Raw genomic sequence first — 18,959 nt, forward strand, 5'->3', positions numbered from 1 at the left:
ATGGAAAGATAAGACACAAGATGGATATATACATTCAACATAGGGTAAATAAGTACTGTATTTGTTTATTATAACAATAAATCAACAATATGGCATTAACATTATTAACATTCTGTTAAAGCGATCCATGGATAGAAAGACTTGTAGTTCTTAAAAGATCAATGTTAGTACAAGTTATAGAAATTTTATATTAAAACCCCTCTCAATGTTTTCGTTTTAATACAATTTGTAAAATTTTCAATCAAAAAATAAACTAGTAGCTCGCCATTGTTGATGTCAATAATTACAAAATTGCTCATGGTGCTGAAACCCATAAAATCAGTCGCCCCAAGCCCCAGCAGAGGGTGACAAAACACCAAAAAACACAAGTAACAAATGGACATGACACTGTGGTGTCTTTTTAATCTGTTTGAGCGGGGCATGTGCGTTAAATGCGTCAAATATTTTAACGTGATTAATTTAAAAAATTAATTACCGCGCGTTAACGCGATAATTTTGACAGCCCTAATTATATTATATTATATTATATTATATTATATTATATTATATTATATTATATTATATTATATTATATTATTACTATATTATATGATAATTATTTTTATTTGATTTACTTTTGTTCCGTGAAGAATCCAGAAAGGGTTATTTGATTGTGGCTTTCTGAAAAACAATTTTTTTAAAATAAACTAGTAGCCCGCCATTGTTGATGTCAATAATTACACAATGCTCAAGGGTGCTTAAGCCCATAAAATCAGTCGCACCCAAGCGCCAGCAGAGGGCGACAAAACTCCAAAAAACACAAGTAACAAGTTGGCATTGCACTGTGCTGTCATTTTAATCTGTTTGAGCGGGGCATGTGAGTTAATTGCGTCAAATATTTTAACGTGATTAATTGAAAAAATTAATTACTGCCCGTTAACGCGATAATTTTGACAGCCCTAGTTCAGATATTAAGATTTGAGTGAGGCAAAATAGCATGCCTTTTCTCTCATATATATTGTTATAATCATTTGTTTCAGATGTACAGTAATTATTTTCTGTGTAAAAATTTGGTGTTCAAAAAGTCTGTTTTCAAACTTGAGTCTTGAAAAAAGGGGGTCGTCTTATATTCGGGCCAATACAGTACTTCTATTAACAATATTAAGTTCAGTTCACAAGCAGTAAAATTTACTTAATATAAGTGCAAATTGTTACAATGATTTTATCAAATAAATCCACCAATTATTTTTTTCAGTATAGAGCACTCATTTAGCTCATAGGCATTGAAAGATGAGCATTCACAACCAGTTTCAAGGAATTTGACATCTATTGTATAGATGCAGTAATTAACTACTAAAATGACAAAAATATATACAGTGGTACCACATGATACGAAAGCTTCAGTAGATGAAAAATTTCACCCTTATTATGAAATTTATTGTGGTGTTTTAGTGGAGCTCGGAACAAATTAGGCCGTTTACACGTAAAATGCAATTCATTATACAGAAAAAAATCATGATGCGAAAGCCACTTGGAACGAATTAGTTTTGTATCTTGAGGGACCACAGTATTTTATGTTTTCAAAAAATGTGGCATTGGTACGGGCCGATACCACACTGAAAAAAATGGTATTGGAGCAACTCTAGTCATGATGACATCATCACAGAACGGTACAGGAAGTGCTCCTTATGGGCATGTTGGCAGGCAATTTGACGTACTGCTGCCTGAAGCTGTTCCTCTTCATGTTAAAAATAGGCCCCGGGATCTCCAGACCGTCACTGGGCGGTGCCAGCTCCGACAAGGCGTTCCCCGGCGCCGCGTCAGGTTTGACGCCCTTGTTGTTCTTACTCTTTTTGAACCTGTCTTTATCCTGGAGCTCGCCAGACGCCAGAGGTGGCTCGCTAGCGGCCTCGGGTGGTGGCGGCGCGTCTGGCGGGAGGTCGCCGGGGTTAGCGTTGCCTTCCGCCTGCTCCTCGCCGTCGCCCACGTTCTGGTTGGAGGACATTTGCTTAGCGTTGGGGCTGGTAGAACTGATAGATAGAGGGAAAGAAATGAGATATTAGTGAATTATGGAGGAAAAAAAGGAATCGCATGCAAAAATTTCAGGTAAAAGCTATCAACTTTTACTGACCTTTGTGACATTTGACCTCATGACCCCGAAATTTAATTGCTTCAGTTTCATATTACAAACATCCCACAAGTTTGACACTAACCTCTTTATTGTCTTGAGTCATTGTGAAAATTCTGATTCAGACCGCCATAACCTTTGACCTCAAGACTCCAAAATTTAATCACCACTTCCAGTTCACATTACAAACATCCCGCTAGTTTGATACGAACCCCTTTATTGACTCTTGAGCCATTGCCAAAATTCCTATTCTGACCTTTGACCTCATGACCCCAAAACTTAATCACCACTTCAGTTTCGTTTTACAAACATCCAACAAATTTGATACGAACTCCTTTATCCATTCTTGAATCATTGCAAAAATTTCTATGTTGACCTCTGTAACATTTGTCCTCATGACAGCATAAATGAGTCACTACTTCAGTTTCATATTACAAACATCCTACAATTTTTAAATTAACCCCTTTATTCATTCTACAATCATTGCAAAAATTCCGATTCTGACCTCTGTGACCTTTGACGTAACGACCCTAAAATTTATTCACCACCTCCCTTTCATATTACAAACATCCTGGATTGCAAAAAATCTGATTCTGACCTCTGTGACCTTTGACGTAACGGCCCTAAAATTTATTCACCACCTCTCTTTCATATTACAAACATACCGGAAGTTTGATACAAACCCCTTTCTTTATACTTGAATCAATGCAAAAATTCCTATTTTGACCTCATGTCAGCAAAATTGAATCACCACTACCCTTTCATATTACAAACATCCCGCAAGTTTGGCACTCACCCCTTTATTTATTCTTGAGTCATTTGTGTAAATTCCTATTCTGATCTCTGTGACCTTTGACCTCATGACTCCAAAATTTAATCACCACTTCCCTTTCATATTAAAAACATCCTGCAAGTTTGATATGAACCCCTTTTTCCACTCTTGAGTCATTGCCAAAATCTGTATTCTGACCTTTGACCTCACGACCCCAAAATTTAATCACTACTTCAGTTTCATATCACAAACATCCTACAAGTTTGATAATAAACCCTTTATTCATTCTTGAGCAGTTGCAAAAATTCCATTTCTGACCTCAGTGACCTTTGACCTCACGACCCCAAATTTAATCACCACTTGCCTTTCATATAACAAACATTCCGCAAGTTTGATAATAACCCCTCCAGTCATTCTTGGGTCATTTCAAAAATTCCTATTCTGACCTCTTTGACCTTTGACCTAATGACCCCAAAGTTTAATCCCCACTTCCGTTCTGTATAACAGACATCCTAAAAGTTTGATACTAACCCTTTATTCATTCTTGAGTCACTGTGAAAATTGCGATTCAGACCTCTGTGACTTTTGACCTCATGACCCCACGGTCATGTTTTTGGAGGTATTACAAATATGAACTTATATACTCACACATTTTATTATTTATTTGTTTTTGGCACTCATGGTCATGTATAGATTACTGTCAACCCTCCCAGATAAAAATGGATTGGAAATCTCTTGCCATCCATGGCAACCAATGCAATGAATTGGTTAATAGGCCATCATTCATCTTCGATGTACTGCTTATGGGAAGTCTTGCACTCACCCGTTGGAGCTTTTTTCCTCCGTCTGCTCATCGCTGTAACGCAACTCTGCCGGCGTCTTAAAGGAAAGATCTTTTTTACCCTTCAGCCAGTACGTCTTCATGTAGCCTTTGCCCTGTAAGGCACCACACCAGAACGTTTCATATAAAGCCGTTGTTTTAGGCGAACCACTAGAGGGAGCCCACACTACTTTCTACATTAATTGATGAAGTGTGATAGGAGTTGAAGACTTTAAAAATGAGCGACCTTGACAAAGATCTTGCCCCTTTCCTCGATGTTGTACGGCTCATGTTCCAGGTGGTCTTTGGTGGTCTGGCTGATGTGTATCTGCATGCCCTGTGCATACAAATACACACACATTTTAGCTATTTGTAAGTTTTGCCTTATATAGCTGTGGTTGTCAAAATTGGACAGCATTGATTTTCTAAGCAAATTTGACAATTGTACACCTGTTCATGAAAAAATTAATTTAGCATGATATTTTTATGGATGTAAACAGTGGGGCAAATAAGTATTTAGTCAACCACTAATTGTGCAAGTTCTCTCACTTGAAAATATTAGAGAGGCCTGTAATTGTCAACATGGGTAAACCTCAAACATGAGAGACAGAATGTGGAGAAAAAAAACAGAAAATCACATTGTTTGATTTTTTTTAAAGAATTAATTTTCAAATCATGATGGAAAATAAGTATTTGGTCAATACCAAAAGTTTCTCTCAATACTTTGTTATGTACCCTTTGTTAGCAATAACGGAGGCCAAACGTTTTGTGTAACTCTTCACACGCTTTTCACACACTGTTGCTGGTATTTTGGCCCATTCCTCCATGCAGATCTCCTCTAGAGCAGTGATGTTTTGGGGCTGTCGTTGGACAACACGGACTTTCAACTCCCTCCACAGATTTTCTATGGGGTTGAGATCTGGAGACTGGCTAGGCCACTCCAAGACCTTGAAATGCTTCTTACGAAGCCACTCCTTTGTTGCCTGGCTGTGTGTTTGTTACTTGTTACCTATTTTTTTGTTGTTTGGCGCCCTCTGCTGGCGCTTGGCTCCAAATGATTTTATGAGTTTGGGGAGTGAGCATTGTGTAATGACATCAACAATGGCGAGCTCCTAGTTTATTTTTTGATTGAAAATTTTACACATTTTAATAAAACGAAAACATCAAGAGGGGTTTTAATTAGGGTTATTCCGATCATGATTTTTTGCTCCCGATACGATCGTTTTAGTTTGAATATCTGCCGATCCCGATATTTCCTGATCCGATTGCCTTTTTTTGCTCCCGATTCAATTCCAATCATTACCGATCATTTTTCCTGATCATATAAATTTGGGCAATGCATTAAGAAAAAAATGAATAAAACTCGGACGAATATATACATTCAACATACAGTACATAAGTACTGTATTTGTTTATTATGACAATCAATCCTCAAGATGGCATTTACATTATTAACATTCTTTCTGTGAGAGCGATCCACGGATAGAAAGACTTGTGACTTTGTGTATTGCGACTAAATATTGCCATCTAGAGCAGTGATGTTTTGGGGCTGTTGTTGGGCAACACGGACTTTCAACTCCCTCCGCAGATTTTCTATGGGGTTGAGATCTGGAGACTGGCTAGGCCACTCCAGGACCTTGAAATACTTCTTATGAAGCCACTCATTTGTTGCCCTGGCTGTGTGTTTGGGATCATTGTCATGCTGAAAGACCCAGCCACGTCTCATTTTCAATGTCCTTGCTGATGGAAGGAGTTTTTCACTCAAAATCTCTCGATACATGGCCCCATTCATTTTTTTTCCTTTACACAGATCAGTCGTCCTGGTCCCTTTGCAGAAAAACAGCCCCAAAGCATGACGTTTCCACCCCCATGCTTCACAGTGGGTATGGTGTTCTTCGGATGCAATTCATTATTCTTTCTCCTCCAAACACGAGAACCTGTGTTTCTACCAAAAAGTTCTATTTTGGTTTCATCTGACCATAACACATTCTCCCAGTCCTCTTCTGGATCATCCAAATGCTCTCTAGTGAACCGCAGACGGGCCTGGACGTGTACTTTCTTCAGCAGGGGCACACGTCTGGCAGTGCAGGATTTGAGTCCCTGGCGGTGCATTGTGTTACTGATAGTAGCCTTTGTTACTGTGGTCCCAGCTCTCTGTAGGTCATTCACTAGGTCCCCCCCGTGTGGTTCTGGGATTTTTGCTCACCGTTCTTTTTATGATTTTGACGCCATGGGGTGACATCTTGCATGGAGCCCCAGATCGAGGGTCTTGCATGTCCTCCATTTTCTAATAATTGCTCCCACAGTTGATTTCTTTACACCAAGCGTTTTATCTATTGCAGATTCAGTCTTCCCAGCCTGTTGCAGGTCTACAATTTTGTCTCTGGTGTCCTTCGACAGCTATTTGGTCTAGGCCATTGTGGAGTTTGGAGTGTGACTGACCGAGGTTGTGGACAGGTGTCTTTTATACTTACAATGAGTTAAAACAGGTGCCATTAATGCAGGTAACGAGTGGAGCCTCGTTAGACCTCGTTAGAAGAAGTTAGACCTCTTTGACAGCCAGAAATCTTGGATTTTTGTAGGTGACCAAATACTTATTTTCCACTCTAATTTGGAAATAAATTCTTTAAAAATCAAACAATGTGATTTTCTGTTTTTTTTTCACATTCTGTATCTCATGGTTAAGGTTTACCCATGCTGACAATTACAGGTCTCTCTAATCTTTTCAAGTAGGAAAACTTGCACAATTGGTGGTTGACTAAATATTTATTTCCCCCCACTGTATCTGTGCTTCATTTGTTGCCAACATCCCCACTTCAAATGGATAAGACATCTACTAGCAACAAACTCCAAAATTATTGTTTCGTTTATTCGGCCCTCCCAGTCAAAAGTGGATTTGGTGTCAAGTGCCATCGATGGCGGCCAAGAACCCCTGCTGCTGCACTTACCACGCCATTACTCTCCATCCTAGATGCAGTGTTGACGGTATCTCCAAAAAGACAATAGCGAGGCATCTTCAGTCCCACCACACCCGCCACCACCATTCCCGAGTGGATACCTTTAAAGAGGAAGATAGGATAAGGGGGACATAGGAATTTATTGTTTACACTAGGGTTGTTCCGATCATGTTTTTTTTGCTTTGATCCGATCCCGATCGTTTTAGTTTGAGTATCTGCTGATCCTGATATTTCCCGATCCGATTGCTTTTTTTTTTGCTCCCGATTCAATTCCAATCATTCCCGATAATTTTTCCCGATCATATACATTTTGGCAATGCATTAAGAAAAAAATGAATAAAACTCGAACGAATATATACATTCAACATACAGTACATAAGTACTGTATTTGTTTATTATGAGTGAGAGGAATCCACGGATAGAAAGACTTGTAATTCTTAAAGGATAAATGTGACTTTGTATATTATGACTAAATATTGCAATCTAGTGTATTTGTTGAGCTTTCAGTAAATGTTACTGTAGCCATACCCAAATGCATAATGGGAAGTGCAACCATGACGGTGCATAGTGGCACCAATTGATATATCTTCTCTGCGTTGGGAAATAACATAGGGTGTTAAGAAAAAGATCAACTACTACCTTTCTTCCCCACATTGCTTCCCACGATATTTCTAATTGTTGAGAGAGGTATAGTAAGGCTTTAGCCAATTAAAAAAAAGCTCCAAAGGCTGCCAAAATTCAGTCTACTCATTTTATGCTGCCTATTAGCTCTATATATAGCTAAAATGGCACCATTATAGATTGAACGCGACAATGCATGAGTGGGTCGTGCAGCGCATGCGTTAATTGCGTTAAATATTTTAACGTGATTAATTTAAAAAAAAATAATTACCGCCGTTAACGCGATAAATTTGATAGCCCTACTTTAAGCCAAAACTCAAGACACTGGATGAGTGTAAGACATTTTGTCTGTAACGTTAAATACAATTAGGAAACGATTTAATTTTAAAAAATATATATTAGGGCTGTCAAACGATTAAAAAATGTTGAATCGAGTATAATTACAGCTTAAAAATTAATTAATCGTAATTCATCGCAATTAATCACAATTCAAACCATCTATAAAATATGCCATATTTTTCTGTAAATTATTGTTGGAATGGAAAGACACAAAATGGATATATACATTCAAAATACAGTACATAAGGACTATTTGTTTATCATAACAATAAATCAGCAAGATGGCATTAAAATTATTAACATTCTGTTAAAGCGATCCATGGATAGAAATACTTGTAGTTCTTAAAAGAAAAATGTTAGTACAAGTTATATAAATTTTATATCAAAACCCCTCTTAATGTTTTCGTTTTAATAAAATTTGTAAAATTTTCAATCAAAAAATAAACTATTAGCCCGCCATTGTTGATGTCAATAATTACTTACACAATGCTCATGGGTGGTGAAGCCTATAAAATCAGTCGCACCCAAGCGCCAGCAGAGGGCGGCAAAACTCCATAAAACACAATTAACAAGCAGTTCACTGTCCTGTCATTTAAATCTGTCTCAGCGGGGGGAGTGCGTTAATTGCGTCAAATATTTTAACGTGATTAATTTAAAAAATTAACGCCCGTTAACGCGATAATTTTGACAGCCCTAATATATATTAAAAATAGGCATGTCCGATATTTTTTTTGCCGATTCCGATACTTTGAAAATGACGTGAACGGGATGCCGATCGATCGGGACATCTTTAATTTACACTTTGTAATATTCCACTGTGTGTGATTCCATGGTTCAGGATGAGCTTGCTCATTTGCATATGAATAATATAAACTCTAAAACCTAGATTGTTTTCACTTACCCACTCGGATCTGGATGTTATCCCCAGTGGACGGGTCCTTCAAGTGGTCAATGGAGCTCAGCATGTCCAGTGCCATGTCGCAGATATGATGCGCATGAAAAGTAGTCTTATTGGGCACACCCGCCACCACCATGTAGGCGTCACGAATGGTTTCCACCTGCACCCAAGTTCACCAAACCGTCTCGAGAGTCATTTTGGACTTGAAGACGTCTAAACCTCAAGGAACCCACCTTGTAGACGTTGTGCTTCTCGCTGAGAGTGTCAAAGACGATGTAAATCTCGTTGAGCATGTCCACCACCTGCATGGGCGTGATGTGGATGCAGATCTCGTTGAACTTGACCACGTCGCTGAACAAGATGGTCACGTCGGGGAAGACCTGGAATTGAGTCGGGTCAGCGGATTGGAAGACTGCTCGCAGGGAGGAACCTAGGATGGAACGTTAAGACGTACTTGGCAGGTCTCCAGGGCAGTGATTCCCTTCCGGAGGCGGTCCGCTACGGCTTTGGGGATCATGGCGTAAAGCAAGGAGTCGCCTCGTTTCTTCTCTTCGTCCAATTTCTTGATGATCTCCTGTAGCTGAGCGTACTTTTGTTGCTCCTGCAAGAAGATCCAATTGGAAAGTTAGAGAAGCCAAGAGTTTAAGCTCTAAAATATATATTTATATTTTAAAATATATACACATAGAAGTACTTCAATGGCGATAATTGAGGCAGTAGAGGGAATTACTAATGCACTTGACCAGAGTAAATATGCGGTTGGGATTTTTGTTGACCTCAAGAAAGCTTTTGACAAAATAAATCATTCAATCTTACTTGAAAAATTTGAAAAATATGGTATTCGGGGGTAGCTGGGGACTGGGTGAAAAGTTATTTAACAGGCAGGGAGCAATATGTCAACATCGGCTCTTATTCATCAAATAAACTGGGTATTTCATGTGGGGTTCCACAGGGGTCAGTGTTGGGGCCTAAGCTTTTCTCTTTGTATATAAATGATATATTTAATGTATCCCATGTTATAAAACTCATTCTCTTCGCAGATGATACAAATATTTTTTTACAGTAGTGATAGTTACACTGAACTTGTAACTACTGTGAACAGGGAACTAAACTTAAAGAATGGATGGATATAAATAAATTATCATTGAATATAAGTAAAACTAAAGCAATGGTTTTTGGGAGTGCAAAAATTGATACAGAACCAACATTTAGTGTTGAAGGTATACAAATTGAAAATGTTGTCGAGAATAAATTTTTGGGAGTTATGTTTATGTATATATATATATATATATATATATATATATATATATATATATATATATATATATATACCCTAATTTTCGCACTATAAGCCGCAGCCCACCAAATTTGGCCCGAAAACGGCATTTGTTCATAGATAAGCCACACTGGACTATAAGCCGCAGCTATCCTCACTGTTTTATGGGATATTTACACCAAAAGATGGTAACCGGTCACACTTTATTTGACAACGGCATCATACGACTGTCATAATACCAAATGAACCACCATGAATCTTTGAACCAATTGGCTGCAAAGCTTCATTCCTTCAAGAAGCTTCATTTGGCCATCACTGCTCCCTTGGTGGAGACAGGCAACCTCTGCTGCCACCTGCTGTAAACACATCATCCAACATGCCTCCTAGCATGCATATATATATATATATATATATAATATTTTAATCAAAATTCATGTTCTGTGCTAATTACTTCTTCAGTTACTGTTCCAGTTGTTTCATCAATTGTTAGTTATGGTATTTGCTAACACTTTATTTGACAGTGGCAACATAAGACTTTCTTTAGACAATCAGCATTATTGACATGACACTGTCCTGAGCAATAATGAATGCTTATAACAGATGTCATTTAGTGTTATCCGGCAAAAGATTTCACTTTTGAATGGATGTAAAAATCCAAGCTGGAAATAAATGAAGCTAGTGACATAATTTCCCGGATGACACTTAACGACATAAGCATTCAGTAATGCTCATGATAGTATCATGTCATAATTATGACTGTCTTATGACAGTCTTATGATGCCGCTGTCACATAAAGTGTTACCTATTAACTCAAATAAATCAACATATAAGCCGCACTGGCCTATAAGCCACAGGTATCAAAATGAAGGAAAAAAGTAGCAGCTTATAGTCCGAAAAGTACAGCATATACATATATATATATATATATATATATATATATATATATATACACACACACACATATATATACATATATGTATATATGTATATATTACGGGTGTCAAACGATTAAGGGGTGTCAAACGATTAAAATTTTTAATCGAGTTAATTACAGCTTAAAAATTAATTAATCGTAATTAATCGCAATTAATCGCAATTCAAACCATCTATAAAATATGCCATATTTTTCTGTAAATTATTGTTGGAATGGAAAGATAAGACACAAGATGGATATATACATTCAACATACGGTACATACGTACTGTATTTCTTATAACAATAAATCAACAAGATGGCATTACCATTATTAACATATTGTTAAAGCGATCCATGGATAGAAAGACTTGTAGTTCTTAAAAGATAAATGTTAGTACATGTTATAGAAATTTTATATTAAAACCCCTCTTCATGTTTTCGTTTTAATAAAATTTGTAAAATTTTCCATCAAAAAATGAACTAGTACCCCGCCATTGTTGATGTCAATAATTACTTGCACAATGCTCATGGGTGCAGAAGCCTATAAAATCAGTCGCACCTAAGCGCCAGCAGAGGGCAGCAAAGCTCCAAAAACACAACAAGTACACCTTTCACTGTGCTGTCATTTTAAACCGTTTGAGCGGGGCATTTGTGCGTTAATTGCGTCAAATATTTTAACGGGATTAATTTAAAAAATTAATTACCGCTCGTTAACGCGATAATTTTGACAGCCCTAATATATATATATATATATATATATATATATATATATATATATACATATATTTATACGTATTAATAAACCTCATTTTTTCAAAACTATGCAACTTTTTGAGGAGCTTTTGTCTCATATCTTTTTATAAATAAACCACACTCCCATTCAAACTGTAAATTGTCATACAAGAGAGTGTGCTCTGAAATGGTATTGTAATAGGTTTTGGGCTGGGAAAGCCATTTTATTCAACTCACCTGATCCAGAGCTAGCTGCAACTCTGCAGACTGCTGCGTCCCGGCCAGGATCAGCTCTCTGCTGGAGTCGTGTAAGTTCAAGTCGTTGACGTAGACGCCCATCTTGATCATGTCCTCCACCGTTTCAATGCTGCGCAAGACCGAGGTCACCTCCGGGCCGACAAAAACCGGGGAGCTGATGTGCCAGCAAGCGTGAGCGACTCTTACATGGGCGTCCCCAGGAAAATAAGCGAGTCCCACTGGGGGACGTACTTCATCTGGCCCTTCAGGTGGAGAGGCTTTTTGGGGGGTTCTCGCATGTCCTCAAAGATGGTTTCGCTGCATTTGCCTGGAAGGAACATCATTGACGGGTCATTCCCTGATTGGAGAACCTTTTAGGCTTCAAAATTCGGCAACACTTTATAATAACTATCCGTTTTACTAGTTAATAGATCATTAGTAAACTGTTGATAAATGATTTCTTGTTGATTTGTGAAGTATTTGTTAACAGTTTGTTAAGCTTTTACAGGATGTTCTTAACATGAAACACAGTTTGTGTAGAAACGTTTCAAGATTTTGTGTGTAACGTTTGGCATTTCTGTCCTTTCAGGTTAAGAAATGCTGTTCACTTCAAAAGAAAAGGCATTTTGATAAGGTATTTTGCAGGCAGCGCTCATGTTGCACATTTATGAAAATCTGCCATAGAACCAACAAATATTTGTACTTTTCTTTTTATATTTAACCAATAAAACTTATGACCTTCAACATAAAGTGTATATAGTTTTATTAAGATCCATCAACTAGCATGGGCATTTAGAATGGGGTCAACCATATTGGAACACCCTGTAAATGCTTAACAAACTGTTAACAAATACTTCACTAATCAACAATAAATCATTTATCAACAGTTTACTAATGATCTATTAACTAGTAAAACGGATAGTTATTATAAAGTGTTACCCAAAATTCTTGAGAAATAAGCACTTTTTTTTTTTTTTTTAAAGAAAATCAACTAAAAATACAAATTTTACCCTTTCAGGGACAGTGGTCACTCCAGTGGACATCTGTTCAGCGTGTTCCAGTGTTTCAGTTTCAGTTTATTCGCACATCATCAAATACAGTAAATGATCATACGCTAGCAGTTCAAAGTTAGCATTAGCTTAACTCAATCACTGTCAGCCCGGGTAACAAAAAGGAGGGAAATTGATATTGAAACCAATTGACGGCAATAAACGTGCAATCCATTTCAACTGTTTAAAAAGGATTGGACGTCTATTGCTGTCAATGGCAGCCAAGAAGTGAAGATATGTGAGGTCACAAGAGATTTCTAAAACTAAATATATAAATAAAATTAATCGAGCATAATATTTACGTACAAGCCACACTTATTTTGATTTATGTCTTTAATCTATTTTTTTCCCCAAAAATTGATCCTTCAATTAAATATAAATTTCTGAAATGAAATAAAATATTAAATAAAATGTTTTTCAATTATTGTTTTTTTTTTTTTTTTAATTTTTTTTTATTGCCCATCCCAAAATACGTACTAGAAACACTAATTATACAATTAGATGGCAAATGGGGACCGAGACATATTGTCCCAAGGGCTGCAATTGGCCCCCAGGCTACACTTTAGAGCAGGGGTAGCCCACTCCTTTCCTCGAGGGCCCCTATCCAGCTTGTTTTCCATGTCTCCCACCTTTAAAACACCTGAATCAAATAATCAGGATCGTTATAAGGCTCCTGCAGAGCTTACTGATGAGCTGATTCAGGTGTTTTAAAGGAGGGAGACATGGAAAACAAGCTGGATAGGGGCCGTCGAGGACCGATGTTGGCTACCCCTTCTTTAGAGACTCTCGTTCTATATGAACATTCTTAATTTTAAAAGATTATTACAAACATGATTCGTGCATTAAAGGGTTCAAATAAAACCTTTTTTTAATTAAATAATTTTGGGATTTTTTTTTTCAAATTGCATTTATCGTTATCTATTAATTTTTAATTTTTTGGGGGGTGGGGGGTGATTTGCTCATTTTTTAGCTGTATTTTTCAATGTAATTTTCTATATTTAGTATTAGATTATCAAAAACAACTATTTCAGCCCATAGTGAGCTAGGACAGGCTCCAGCGCCCCCTTGCGACTTTCGTGAGGATTAGCGGCATCGAAGATTACAAAATTTTTACTATTATTTTTATCAATACTATTTTTTACTTTATAAACTCATGCATTCCTCTAATAATTGACGCGATAGGGTTAGGGTTAAAAACGTTCAAATGGCTTGGACGTCTACTCGTGGTAAACTGATTTTCAAAAGAATGATTGGACACCTCAAGATTGGACGTCTAGCATAATCCATGACATCTGTTTATTTTTTAAAATTTGCTCTCAGTCTTATTTTTATTATTTTGCATGTGGACCATTTCAAATTTGAAGGTGCGGAAGTGAAATATCATCCGATTTTGGAATGGCTCATACATTTTTAGCCTACTTTAATATCTATTTTAGGGCTGTCAAACGTTTAAAATTTTTAATTGAGTTAATTACAGTTTAAAAATTAAAAAATACGGTATTTGGGGGGTAGCTGGGGACTGGGTGAAAAGTTATTTAACAGGCAGGGAGCAACATGTCAACATCGGCTCTTATTTATCAAATAAACTGTGTATTTCATGTGGGGTTCCACAGGGGTCAGTGTTGGGACCTAAGCTTTTCTCTTTGTATATAAATGATATATTTAATGTACCCCAAGTTATAAAACTCATTCTCTTCGCTGATGATACAAATATTTTTTTTTACAGTAGTGATAGTTACACTGAACTTGTAACTACTGTGAACAAGGAACTAAACTTAATCAAAGAATGGATGGATATAAATAAATTATCATTGAATATAAGCAAAACTATGATTTTTGGGAATGCAAAAATTGATACAGAACACTTAGTGTTGAAGGTATACAAATTGAAAATATTGTTGAGAATAATTTTTGGGGAGTTATGTGTATGTATGTATATATATATATATATATATATATATATATATATATATATATATATATATATATATATACAGCTTAAAAATCAATCGCAATTAATCGCAATTCAAACCATCTATAAAATATGCCATATTTTTCTGTAAATTTTTGTTGGAATGGAAAGATAAGACACAAGATGGATATATACATTCAACATACGGTACATAAGTACTGTATTTGTTTATTATTACAATAAATCAACAAGATGGCATTAACATTAACATTCTGTTAAAGCGATCCATAGATAGAAAGACTTGTAGTTCTTAAAAGATAAAGTTATAGAAATTTTATATTAAAACCCCTCTTCATGTTTTCGTTTTAATAAAATTTGTAAAATTTTCAATCAAAAAATAAACTAGTAGCCCGCCGCTGTTGATGTCAATAATTACTTACACAATGCTCATGGGTGCTGAAGCCTATAAAATCAGTTGCACCCAAGCGCCAGCAGAGGGCGGCAAAGCTCCAAAAACACAACAAGTACACCTTTCACTGTGCTGTCATTTTAAACTGTTTGAGCGGGGCATTTGCGCGTTAATTGCATCAAATATTTTAACGTGATTAATTTAAAAAATGAATTACCGCCCGTTGACGCCATAATTTTGACACCCCTAATCTATTTCCTTACCTGTGACTGTCTGGAAAGCCAGCAACTCAATATCCTCGCCTCCCGAGTTGGCCGCACTGTTGTACTGAGCTACACTGCTGCTGTACTCCTGATCCGTACCCTTCATCTCCTCAGATTTTTGTTCTGCAAACAGAATAATGATACATTTGATGCCTTACCATGATTCTAAGAACCGTTCCTCCCATGAAACTGGTCTCAATTGGATCTTTTCCAGATTGATACATGAAATATATACGGAACAATCAATCTGGCATGCGAAGGTAAACCGATACTAGTACCAACACCAATGTTAGCATACCTCTTTCTTCTTCTCTCTTGACCTTCTCACTCTCCTCTTTCTCTTCAGGTTCCTCCTTGTTGAGTTTAGGAATGTTGACTTTTTGTTTGCTCTCCACTACTGCTTTAGACAGCAGCTCAAACACGTTGTTCAAATGCGTGTAGATCTACGGGAAGAAAATTGAAGAAATATTTGCGACTTAGCCGACGAAGATTACGTGAGAAAAGAAAGGTTTGGATCTTACATTGTCCCAGCTGAACTCCAGCATGGGCCTGACTAGGGTGAACTCCTCGTTCACCTTCTTGCCCTGGAGGTCAGAGAAGACCTCTTTCAGGCCGTCGCCAATGCGGTACATGGTCATGTCGCGGCGGAAGATTACGCTGAAAGGGAACATGTCAAAAAAGATACCTCGCTTCATGGGAAGCTTCTCATAGCTGGGCGCCGTCTTTTGCTGCGGCATGCGGTGCTTGAAGGCCGCGTTGTCAAAGTTCATTTTATACACCTGACGGGTACAGTGCAAATGTTACGTATGGATGCAGCAATCCTCTTGGTTCAAACGGATCGGATGTCAATAGCAGACATTTAAGCGTTTAGTGCAGGGGTGTCAAAATTCTATTCAACTTGTTGTAGGATTTTCCACAAAAATATTCTTGAAATATTACCTGTGATTTTAGTAGTGAATATTTTTTAATTTATTTATTATTATTTGTTTTTGTTTTTTTCCTAATATTTTTTTTTAATTGAAGGAAAAAAATCTAAATCATTTAAAACTATATTTTAAATGAAAATAACAAAGGGTTTAAACTTGAAATGAAATGTTCTCATTTGTTTACATTTTTTAAGATGAAAAAACGAATACAAAAAGATTAAAAATGATCTTTTATATATTATAACTGGAAAAATGGTGAATTTATAAAATTGAAAAAAAGAGAAAAAATGGTAAATACTCATTTATGTATTCATTTAGTTTTATTTTGATAAGAATTTTAAATCAAAACACTAAAAATCGGGGGAAAACATTTTTTTCCCCCTTTCGGTGCCCCGAAAAAAGGAATCAATCAATCAATCAATCAATCAATCAATCAATCAATCAATCAATCAATCAATCAATCAATCAAGACAATTTCAACAAAGCAACAATTGGCTAACTTGCCCAGCAAACGTTTGCTAGCTTAAATAATGCTAATGTTTACCATATAGTTTCTGGTGCGCACCAGATTGCTTTCTGTCGATGTCCCTTAAGGGGCTCCGTACACAAAGGATTAAAAATGATTTATTACTAATATAATTATAGTTGAACGAATTGTAAATTATAAAATTGAACAAAGGGGAGGATTATGTAAATATTCTTTTATTTATATTTTGAAATGAATTTTGAATAAAAACAATAAAAATGGAGAAGAAAACAATTACATTTGTTTAAATTAGATAATATTCTTTTTTTTTTTAAGTTAAAAAAACCCACTCAATTACATTTTCAAAATGGAAAAAACGTAAACAAAGTAAATGTTTATTTTTATTCATTTATTTTTAATTAAAAATATATTTTTTAATTATTTTGAATTAATCTACCAAAAGGGGAAAAACTGTTAATATTCTCTTATTCATTAATTTACTTTTATTTAAAAATAACTTTTAATTATACACTACAAATAGGAGGGGAAAAAACATTTATATATATTCTTAATTCTCTCCAATTTTCTGTTTTAAGCTAATTTTTCTATTTATCATTATTATTTTAGTTGAATAACATGTGGCACCCAATTTATTATTTTTAAAATTATTTTATTTTCCTCATTTTTTAAAAATGTACAAAACGCCGTGAAAAAAACATGATTCTCTTTTAACTCTTAATTTTTCACTTAAAATTATTTTAAATAAATCTTACAAAATAGAGGGGGAGTAAATGTTCTCTGATTTATATATTTAAAATTGTTTCAAATAAAAACACAAAAAGGGAAAAATTGTAAATAATCTCCAATTTTTTAATTCATTTGTTCATTCATCAACCAATTTAACAAAAAAAAAAAGTTCTATTGATTATTATTACTATACATATATATTTTTTGGTTTGTTTGTTTATTTTTTGTTAACATGATTTGTTTGCACGGCCCTCGGCGGACAGGAGCCGGCCCCTCTGCCTTGAGTTTGGCACCTGTCGTTTCGTAGCACTTAATGTGAATGTGGTCTTTATACTTTAAGCATTTTACTTTGTGACGTATTTATTTGTGACGTCAATACATACCACATAAGTCATTTTCTCCGTCTCCTCTTTAGATAAAATCTCCACTTCAATGTCGGTGTTATAAAACTGCCGACCCACTTGGGACAACTGGCCTGCAGGGGGCGTCAAACAGTATGTTAAACAATAAACCGTATTTATCAATCGCTGTTCGGTCGATGCGCTAAACGAACCTTTGACAAACTGCGTGAATCCTTTGCGCGTGCTTCGATAGTGAAGCGTCAAGCTGGTTTCGCATTCTTCCTCCACGCAGAAACTGGGCGGTTGCACTTTCGGGAAGGAAAAGCGGAAATACTCGTGCAGGTTGTCAAGCTCGTTGATGAAATCGCGAACGTTGCGACCTAAAACCTGCACGACGACAAGCGTCGGTTTTGGATTTCGGAGTTTTTTGTTATGGCGACTCACCTTGAGAATGCGCTCGTAGCCGTAGTTTCCGATCCTCTTGACCATGTAGACGCCAAAGGCGTACATGAGCTCGTCGTGCGTCTTGCCCAGAACTTCGCCGGCCGCCTTGGCCAGACGTAGGATCAGATTGTCGCTAGTGGAAGATAAGATCGTCCGGTTTAATCTGTTAGTTTGTCATTGCGCTGATAAATGTTAGCTTGTTAGTCTTATGGTCGTTTTTTTTTAGTTTTTGTCTGCTAATGCCATGAGCACCTACTTGTACATCTGATGCCTGACAAACTTGAGGTGCGGAATTTCGGCTCGGTTCTCGATGAGTCTCCACACGTCTTCGCCGTAAGACTCGTTGATGTAGTCGTTGACCGCTTCCAGGTACAGGCCGTACATCTTGGCGGCGCTTGAGGCCTCCGTAGCGCTGCCCTCTAACTGCACCTACCGTGTCCGAGATAGGCGAAAAAACTCAGGTTTAAAACTCATCCGTTTGGAGGGAAATCGCAAGTGATTAACGTGCGTGGATCAAAACCGGACCGGATCGTTGGCGTACGTCTTCTCACACTGCGTCTGTGAGTGCGTAAGGTTCAACCCGCGCTTGCAGAGACCACCTGTACATGACAGGTACACACATACACTTGGTTGTCAGGTCAACAGGTCCAAAATAGCTCAAGTGAGGCATGTTTGTGGCAGCTGACGCACATAAAAATTCCATTCTGACCTTCACAACAACACACTTT

The 18,959-nt window shown here is 36.8% G+C and overlaps 2 protein-coding genes across 3 annotated transcripts in view; one reads left to right on the plus strand and one right to left on the minus strand.

The window, feature by feature from the left end:
- Positions 1-18,959, plus strand: part of lysmd1 (LysM, putative peptidoglycan-binding, domain containing 1) — an 87,087-nt gene that overhangs the window by 55,935 nt on the left and 12,193 nt on the right. The window contains exon 4 of one of the 2 annotated variants that reach the window (XM_057834348.1): positions 12,264-12,317. The exons of the other annotated variant lie outside the window; for it this stretch is intronic. The gene's annotated coding sequence lies outside the window, so the exon portion shown is untranslated. Of the gene's footprint in view, positions 1-12,263; positions 12,318-18,959 lie in introns of those variants that run through there. 2 annotated transcript variants of the gene reach the window in all.
- LOC130914681 (soluble guanylate cyclase 88E-like) lies at positions 1,640-18,615 on the minus strand. The gene is made up of 16 exons (XM_057834105.1): positions 18,488-18,615; positions 18,232-18,364; positions 18,000-18,174; positions 17,830-17,921; positions 15,829-16,086; positions 15,606-15,750; positions 15,308-15,430; positions 11,882-12,002; positions 11,675-11,804; positions 8,969-9,115; positions 8,748-8,894; positions 8,518-8,674; positions 6,648-6,757; positions 3,947-4,036; positions 3,703-3,815; positions 1,640-2,009 (listed from the first exon to the last, which is right to left on the minus strand). Exons 1-16 carry the CDS (start codon positions 18,613-18,615, stop codon positions 1,640-1,642), a joined length of 2,439 nt encoding a protein of 812 aa, XP_057690088.1.

The sequence above is a fragment of the Corythoichthys intestinalis genome, chromosome 4, assembly GCF_030265065.1.
Source record: "Corythoichthys intestinalis isolate RoL2023-P3 chromosome 4, ASM3026506v1, whole genome shotgun sequence".
Taxonomy (NCBI): domain Eukaryota; kingdom Metazoa; phylum Chordata; class Actinopteri; order Syngnathiformes; family Syngnathidae; genus Corythoichthys; species Corythoichthys intestinalis.